Raw genomic sequence first — 9,566 nt, forward strand, 5'->3', positions numbered from 1 at the left:
TTGTGAAGACACACAATAATGCAGCTGGCATTGCTGTTTTGAAGGCGGTTTTGGAGACCAGCAGCTTTCACCAGCGAAGACAAGTGGAGTTGTTAGAAAGACTGATGGTAGCTTTATACACACAGGTCCTTATACAGCTCTCCTGTACAGCCACACACAAAATAAAAGCCACACAGTTCTGTTGTTCAACATTGGTTGTATTTAAGAACTACACTTCAGAAGGTACCGTGTGTTTGTCACACCCCAACCCCTGCACACACACCCCTAGCAGAGAACACACAGCTTCCCAATACCATGGCAAGGGGCATTGAAAGCACAAGGTGAAAAGGGAAGAGGGGGAGTCAGTCCATCAGTGCATTGTAAATGAGCTTTCACAAAATCAAGTGCAGCAAAACCTGTTCAGACACTTTAAAAGTTAGACCTTTGGCAAATAAAAGAAAAAAAAAAGGATCCTAAAAGTTCTGCAAGTACCATTCTCTCTCCACATGGGATATGAACTCCCACCCTGAGCTTCAAGAGTTGATGGTGTCTAAGCAGTACTGAGGACTACCGTGTGCTGAATAAATAGCACAGAGATGGGATTTAGTTTGAGCATCTTTCAACCAAGGGCATGTGACCAACATTCCTGGTAAGACCTTGCTTTTGGCTAGTCAGCCTTCTTTCCACTTACCCATAGGTCAAGCATTGATAAATATCCAGCTGAGTGACCTTCGTCTGGATCTAACCACAGCTCTGGAGAGTCTGCAACATGGCAGTCAGACTACTCAGTGACAAAGATATATTTCTTGAACAAGGACCCTGTAGCTGCCAATTACACTTCATTTGTTGTGACCAGTAAAGCAGCCAGAAAACTTTCTCCAGGACCTCCTGTTTGAGAAGCCTTCCATCTTTATAAAAAAGAAGCCCACTGCAAGTGGTGCTTGAGCTGTCCCAGCAAAAGATGGAACCTGAAGCCAAAGATAGAGCACTTCTTCAGCAGCATGTTCTCAACACTTTTATCAGAATCCCAAGTCAGAACAAGCCCAGAAGAAAAACAGGGAAAACATTGGGAAGTCTCAACAGAACAAATTCTCTACTATTTTCTGGGATGAGATATATGGGCTATGAAACAGCTTTACCCACCTCTAGCTCCATTACAACCGCATTAAATATACAAGACCTTTGCACCACCCCCCCAAACCAGGGACAGCAGTGCAGCACACCTCAAGGAATAAAAAGCCAGCCTCCATATGAGCCAAAGGCTTCTGCATGGAAGGAGAGGAGGAAAGCAAAATTATTTTTCAGGGTGATTACTGAGGACTCTTATCTGGTTTGTGTGCCCTGGTCTTGTCACTTCCCAGCCTGCCATGTCAAGTCCCGGAACACAGAGAGATCAAGATAAACTTAATCACATTTAAACAGAAAGCCCTGAACTCTTTCACATGACTGTACAAGGAAGGGAACCACACACTGGCATGGATTTAACTGATGGACAGGAGTCACACAACATCATACAAACACGCGCACCTGTGCGCAGCCACACACACTTGAGTTCTTGCAGTTTCGGTAAAAAGGGCACTTTCCTGTGTTAGTCCGAGGAGCCAGCACCCTTGGTGGGGAGAAGTGAGGCTCTGTACCTATCTGACACTGTGTTTTGACAGTCGAGCTCAGCAACCCAGGGGGATTTAATTTAAAAATGTGCCTTAATCATTCAAGACTTGAAGAGTGCCCTGGCATTTATGCATCTCCCTTCATAATGCTACATCCCCTTTTAACCACACTGCAGCTTCAGAAGAGCAGGAGAGGAGTCCTCACTCCCCAGAGAAAGCTGTAAGAAAGGAGTGTTATCTAGACTCATACAAGACAGATGTTACTTGGAGAGCATAGGATTTGGTGCTCACACACTAGATAAATTCATTCTGATCTCTACCCTGTACTACATCCAAAGCATAGATGTCTTAGGTTGAAGAAACTGAATCATTTGTCCAGTTGCTCAACACACAGAGGCCATCTTACAGGTTAGTTTCCATTATACAAAAAGGTGCCAGAGTTGAACATGGACAGGTCCTCTAACAACAGAGGACTGTGAAACCTATCACTTCCCACCTTATATCCACTGCAGGCACCAACACATAAACCCAGCCAGGAGATCCAAACTCCATGAGGCTGAGGAAAGAATATCACTCCTGGTTATCCTCCAAGCTCTTCTTCAAATGCCTGAAAATCCTGAAGTAACACATCCAAGTGCCAGAAGCCATGCTCCTTGTTGTGGCAAACAGGGCAGAGGGAGAAAAAAAAAACAAGTTAGTGAGCATGAATCCAGCTTCCAGTAAGTGCAGACTCTTTCTTGGGAGGTTCAGTTAGATGAGAGTGGAAGATGAATGGGGTACTAATGGTTTTGCAGTTCCAGTAGCCCCCTTTATTGTAGTGGGGCCGGGATAGGCCAGGAAACCCATCAGTCTGTTAAGTGCTGCGTGCAATACTAGCGCTCAGAATCTTCCATTGCTCGTGAACAAAGCAGCTCCAACATCAGTCACCCGGGCAGCCAGGCATTAGTCATACCGTCCCTTAATCATCATATTCAACAAAGGACCCACCTGTTCAAAGCAAAAACAGGTTGTTAGTCAGGACAGTTACACAGAAATGGCAGGTGCAGAGCCCAGGAGACACCAAATCACTTTGGTAATATTTTCTAGATAAAACACTGGGGCACCCATGAGAACATTCTTAAATACCCTACCAAAATTGCAGAGTTCTCTATCAACACCCAATTTCAGTTGTCACCAAAACATTCCATCCAGGGTGGAAACATGTTTGAAACATTTTCACTTCCCACCCTAGACTTGTGATTTCTCAGTAGATGCTATTAAAAGGAGCCAATAGTCATCAGTGGTGGCTTTCTGCAGGGCAGACAAAGAACATTCTTACTCACTGGATCCTCCCTGGTCCTTGGGGTCTCTTCAAAGGGGGGCTAGGACTGATGATTTTGCTAAGGTTTTGTTTTCAGTCAAGGCCACTCCCGTGTCTAAGCACTGCCTGATCATAGAGGGAAGTTCAGCATGCTGTGGCAGTAAAATAATCTCAGGGGAGAGGCTAAAGAGGAGCTCCTGCACAGTGGTAAGGGTTACAGACCATGAAAATATTTCTATCCACATCCCGTATTTCCATTTTCAGATCAGCAGATCTTCAAAGTCATACTCTAAGTACTTCAGTCTGGGGTTTTTTTTATATACCCTTCCCCACATACAAGAACAACTCCTTCATTGTTTTTAGTGGTCCTTCCCAGAATTATAATTTTAAGAGCTTGCCTTTTTGTAAGCAAAGGATCTTCTGAAGACTGCAGGAAGAACCATTCACAGCAAAAGAGCAATCCTGCTTTCTCCTACCTTCATTCTGACACCCGCAGAGCCAAGTAGCTTGACATCTTGAGTTTTGCATTAAGCCTTAACAATTTCAACAGCAGTGACCACATGGTTATCTCTCATACCTCTTGTGGATTTCCTAAGGCTTCTCCCAGCATCTTCTCAATGTTCCTCATTATGGCCACTTTCTGATGAGCCTTTAATGGATACTCAATTCTCTTTGGGGTTGGGGCACCCTGAAATATCAAAAAGAGCTCATTTGCATTTTTCCTGAGTTGGCAGATTATTCCATCTTTTCCTATTCAACCAGTTCTTCACAAACAACTCAAAAAAGAAGTTTTTAGCTTTAAAGCAAAGGACTTGGTGCCATGAAGTTCTCATATTGATAATGCATGCCAATACGTCTCTACCTGAAAAAATCCTCTGGGATGGAGCTATCCAAGCTGTGGAGGAAGTGGCTTATACTTACCTTGTACCAGAAGTTCACAGTGATGGTAATCCCCCCATTCAGGAGAGACTCAATGTGGTGCCACCTGCATGGAAATCACACAAAAAAAGAAAAGGAGCTATTGCTGTAGCTTACAGTGAAATACCTTGGATGGATGAGTTCAGACAGCACTAGACAAGCCTCGCCCTATACCTCCAGCATCAAGAGCTGAGAACTTCTGGAAAGCTCTCCTTATTTAAATATAGATCCTTATCTCACACACAATAGTGGAGTATATGTACAATAGCATGGTGTCAGGAAAATTACTACTCCCATCCAACAGATAGGAATTAGAAGCAGATTGGCCCAAGATATCACAGAAAATACCACAGCTGCCTGAGAAGTTAAAACAAAATACTCAAGAACCAACACAACTTTAAGTGGAAAAAACTTTTAAACCTCTGTGTTTTGGTCACTGTGCAGTCCTGCCATCCTTCTTACCAGTACATGGGTATGTACAGCACATCCCCTGGACCCACCACCGTCTCATAGCCAACCACGTTCCGAAAGTTTGGAAACTTCTCATAGTCAGGATTGTCAAAGTCCACCTAACAGAAGAAAACATTAAGAAACTCAGAAGAACTTCCTGCAGCGACAGGCTCTCAATGTCAAATAATCCTGATCTTCCCTACATGGCTTTTACATTCCCATTTGTATCTTAACTTCACTGCGAGATAGGAGTCCTGCAATTTGGCTGTCAGCAAATCTGTTTGACCAAGTGATCAGTGAAACAGAACAGAGAAGGTGGCAACTGCAGCCCAGTTGTGCTATCAGTAAGAACATATTTATGATTTATGGTCCTAGCACTTGCAAGTCAGGACCAGACACAATCAGGGACACCACCGGTCCTTGCATCTATTCTCAATGTATTCACGAATTAACAGATCTGAACACAGGTTTTGCAAAAGCTCAGCAAGTGGTTTGCAGCCTTAACTCCAGTGCAGCTTCCTCCCACCTAGAACCTTTACAACTGCCCTTTTCTGGCATGGAGCAGAGAACAAAGCTGCTACTCTCACCTGGCTCTGTCTGTCGCACGGATGGTGCACAGGATAAGGGTAGAGGCATTCAAACTGATCAGGAGGGAACAGGATACACCTCTTGTAACCCTTAATCTGAGCAAAGAAGTTCTGCTGCTCATCATAATGAGCTGGTGTCACATTCCCTATACAGAGAGAAAAGATGATAATCAAGACACTCTCATGCACAGGTATGAAAGTGAGAAGCATGTTATATTCCTTGCTAAAGACAGAAAATACACTCCCACATATTCAGAAAACTAAACAAGGAAAATGACTACAGGAATGTAGTGATCACTATATCTGATCACTATATCAGTCAACCTTTATTGAGCAGTTGCTACTCCACTTAATTTCCATTCTAAATCCATATTCAGCAAATTATGCTCTACAGGATTAGGATTTCCAGCTTGTTTCAATGAACAGCAGATGGTGAATGTTAATGGGAAGCTTTTTCATAAAACGATTTGTTTAAATGACAAGTTGTGGAATGGACTTTCAAAAATTATTAGTCTGGAGAAAAGGAGTTTAACAGTCTGATTTTTAAAAAAGTCCTAGAAGTTTTGCAAGAAAACAAGTAAACAAATCTCTGTCACTAGGGCTCCCAATAGCACCCCCTCAGTCTGATTAACTGTGCTTGACTGTCACCACTAAATCGTAAATTTAATCAAATCTTTAAATACAGTGGAGCATTTTGTACCCCTGACAGGCTGTTTGTCACTCAGATATTACTCTCTTGGCCTGCAAGAATTAAGATAACAGTTAGCCCCATAACTTCATTAAATAGATCATACAATCACGTGCTCCTGTAAAGACATTCCCTTTTCTAGCACATGCTGGTTCAAGACAATTCCTTGGTTCTCGTGCATAGCCTGATTTAAGAAGGAAGTGGTGGAAGGAAGTGCTGGTACAGTGCTTTTACATGAAGTTCTCTCCTCTCAGCTAGTAAAGCAAGCGGCAAGGACAAACTATTGTAAATTGAGTATGATTTGTTGCAAAGGAAAAAAACATCTAAGTTGTGTTATTGAACATTATAATTGGATGTGATGGCCACATTAATTATAGGCCATCCCACTTCACAAAACTGTGTACATTTCTTACCCAATTATTGAGATTACTTTCTGAAAGAACGTTCTCCTTGTCAACAGTGTAGTGGTACCTCTGTCTTCTAAGGCACCTGCTTATGAGTCAGGCTCCATATGGATTTGGAATTTTATTCTATTCAGATATTTTTAGAATTTACCCATCTTCAAGTTCCCCAGTGCCCGCTAAGAACCTTCCAAGAAAAAATTCACCTCTTAATCAAAAGAGAATTCCTCCTCACAGTGTACCAGCTCAAATAAGAAAAAAGGCTTCACAAAATAATAAAATTTCCTCCTGGGCAGACATTGGACACACTAAGAAAAGCCCAGAGGACTAACTCTGCTCAGCTTGCAAACCGTTTTGCATTTTGAATCTGCAGACTCTGAGCTTTTTAAATCTATAGGTTCTGAAGCATGCAAACAGTAAACAGGTCCCAGAATATGATTAGCAGTTACGGGAAACACAGTCCTACCAGCATCACCCAGAGCCTTTCCATAAGAAGATTACATCCAGGCACTCACAGTACATCCCTGGGGAAATACAGGCTATTCCTTTCATTGTTTCCTCTTGTAACCCAAGTTGTGATAAGTCCACTCACAACCCAAAGCTTTAAACTGCCTTCTCTGAAGGAACACTCAGAAACTAAAGGGAAAGCCATTTGAAAGACCTTCTAGAACTGAAATACAGAACTGCTGACCAAATCTTCTCCCCTTCTCCTCCAGTCTGAGGAAGCTGTTTACCTTCCATGCCAATAAGAAGCAAGTTAGAAGTCAGTTGGCCCCAGCCACGTTTCCCTTGCTGCTTGTTAATCCAGTTCCAGTTGAAGCCAAGGAAATCCACCACAATCTTCCTTCCAACTGTGTCATTCAAGGTTTGCTGCAGATATAGCCTGTATTTTACAGAGAAAAGCCGAAATCAAGTATTAAGCTTTGTCATGGACATACCTCTATCTCTTCAGAAAGATTTCAAAACAAAGAAACATAATTCCTAGGGATTCTGTTTTACCACTACACACCATAAACACCTGTGGAAGGAAACAGGTTCAGTAAGTCCCCAAACTTTGCTGAAAGATTTCCTGGTACATAAGAGAACAGAACTCAGTTCTGCTTGAACAATCAAAGGGAAAAAGATAATTTTAAGCAAGAACAACCCTCTCTCAGCACAGGAGGAGGAAACTCTAAACAGACTGGCCGTTATCAAATATCAGATATGCTCATGACTAATCCCTAGGTAAATGCCACCCCTCTAACTCATCTGCAGTATCAGTTTCCTCTTCTAGTAGAAGTAGATAAGGGCAAAAAAGGGCTCAGGAAAGCCTGCACGTTTCAGTATCAAGTTACTTTAAAGCCACGCTTGCGTATACACACGGAGGATCAGAGGAATCAAACATGTACCAACAATCACGGTATTGCAGACTGCTGTCCGCAGTGCTGGGAGAAAAATGCATTTTTAAGCACAAGGACTGCCTTCTCTCTTGGAAAAAGCACATCCAAAGCTGAGAAAGAAGAGAAAGGCAGAGATGACAAGTGGACATGGACGCTGCATTGCTTCCAATTAAGACGCAATTAAGCATCCCTCCTTTTAGAGGACTGGTGACTGACAGAATTAACTAAGGGTTTAAGTACAGTTGCTGATAGTTATATTCCATATCCACATGAAGCTCCTCTCAGTAACTTACAACTCTGTTAATGGTACAGGGCATCACCACCAAATACACAGCACGACACAACTTTGCCTCATATTTCTCAAAGAGGGTTAGCACCAAGTGCCTTGGAATTCTGTGGAAAAGCCTGAGTGCTGCAGCCTGTACCTTTTCATCAGATTACTAAGCTCCTCTATCAATACCAGAGTCTCCCAAAAGAAACTGCAGCTTAATTCCTTCTCTATTCAAATCCTGCCTTGGACAGAGAAGAAAAAAATAAACTCCTGCAGCCAGTGAGAACAGTTTATTTAACTAATGGTATGACTTTTTTAATCAGATAACAAGGCTGCTGTCAACTAACAGCCCTGCAGGTAAAGCAGGACTATTAAAAACAAACAAAAAGTTTAAAAAATTTGAGAGGATTTAATCATCAACACTCACTGAAGAGAACCTTACCCCCTACTTAGACCTGAAAAAATGGAGAAACCTCCATACTCCATGTATCACTTACCTCTCAGAACTCCCTTTTTGTTGTATTTCTTTGAGTCTGTCCACAAACTCAGCAAACTTCATCTCCTCCCTGCTCGACTTGGGTTTGAAGTTCTTAAAATTGGCCATCTTCTTCTCATCGTAGTACAAAAACTTATGTGTGCTGGCACTATACACTGAGAAGTCCCCATTGCCAATGTTTTCCTGGAGGTAGTCCAGGTCCCATTTCAGAGCAGGATAAACCAGATTCGTATCTGTCAGCACCACAGGCTCCTGGAGAGAAATAGGAAGTTTATTGATTCAAGGACCTCTTGAACTTGAGAACAATCACATTCATTACTGCACCCATGCAAACTCTCTTTGAAAATGGGGAATTGGAAAAGGGATGTGGAGTAATCAGATCCCCTGTCCTGGGGAGAAAAACAAACAAGATATGACAGGAAGTTTTAAGAAAGTGGTGGCCTGGAATTACAGTGAGCTCCTGGTAGCAATGGGACAGTTTCCACTACCTACTGAGCTAATCTCTAACACAGAGGTTACACAAACACCAGCTGGGAACACTTTTAGGCCTGCTTGGTCTGCCGCGTAGCCAGGAGACATAGTAGATTCTGTCTGGCCTGTTCCAGCCTCAGCTGTGAAAAGGTGTTTACAAAAAGATACCTTTGCATCCATAAACAGCAAGAGCACTTGTCTAGGACACAACCTTCAGTCATCAAAAAACTGACGCTACCCCATCTCTTCTACAGCAAGAAAACCCCTCCATGACAAAAGGAAGACAAAGGACATCACCCATCTCCTCATCTATCAGCAACCCAACCCGGAACGGCAGCGCCGTGTTCCCAAGCTGTGCATGCACAACATCCCTTCTTGCAGACTTCCCTTAAACACCCAGCCAGCGATCTCACCAACACGAGACTGAGCTGCTCCAGAACCAATACCAGAGCCACCACTGCAAAACAACTCCACGCCTGTGCTCACGCGCATTTAGAAAACAACCAACACGTGCCCGTGGCTTTACACAACGTTCCCACGACCTCCATCCCGACAACAAAGCGCTTAAAGCAAACGTTTCCTGCAAATTTCACAACTCAGCGCTGCAGCACCGAAGAAAAACATCCACTACGGCAAAGCGGAATGGGACAGCGGCAACGACCGAGATCGCGCGGTATCCCGGGAGGACAGGGCCAGGACTCCCCGCACCTCGTTCTCGATGAGCTCCTCGGCGCGGGGGTCGCTGTGGCTCAACCGCGGGATGGGCCGCGTCTCGAACGAGTAGCGGCGGAACTGGGAGTCGCTCCAGCCAGGCCCTGTCGCCACCGCCGGGCCCTCCCGGCAGCCCGCAGCTGCCGCCGCCGAGGAGGAGGAGGACGAAGAAGGGGGGGAAGAAGAGGAAGAAGAGGAAGAAGAAGAGGAGGAGGAGGAGGAGGAGGAGGACGAGGCCGCCGCCATCGCCGCCTCCGCCGGAGAGCCCGGACCAAGGAGCCGGAAGCGGAAGCTGCGCGCCCATG

The 9,566-nt window shown here is 44.1% G+C and overlaps 1 protein-coding gene across 1 annotated transcript; it reads right to left on the minus strand.

Moving 5' to 3' along the window:
- Positions 1-176: 176 nt before the first annotated feature.
- On the minus strand, positions 177-9,566 carry HIF1AN (hypoxia inducible factor 1 subunit alpha inhibitor). Its single transcript, XM_064662742.1, has 8 exons — positions 9,259-9,566; positions 8,081-8,331; positions 6,668-6,816; positions 4,845-4,990; positions 4,270-4,376; positions 3,811-3,874; positions 3,467-3,577; positions 177-2,576 (listed from the first exon to the last, which is right to left on the minus strand). The coding sequence occupies exons 1-8, from the start codon at positions 9,505-9,507 to the stop codon at positions 2,532-2,534; spliced, it is 1,122 nt and encodes a 373-aa protein (XP_064518812.1). The 5' UTR covers positions 9,508-9,566; the 3' UTR covers positions 177-2,531.

The sequence above is a fragment of the Pseudopipra pipra genome, chromosome 8 (assembly GCF_036250125.1).
Source record: "Pseudopipra pipra isolate bDixPip1 chromosome 8, bDixPip1.hap1, whole genome shotgun sequence".
Classification (NCBI taxonomy): domain Eukaryota; kingdom Metazoa; phylum Chordata; class Aves; order Passeriformes; family Pipridae; genus Pseudopipra; species Pseudopipra pipra.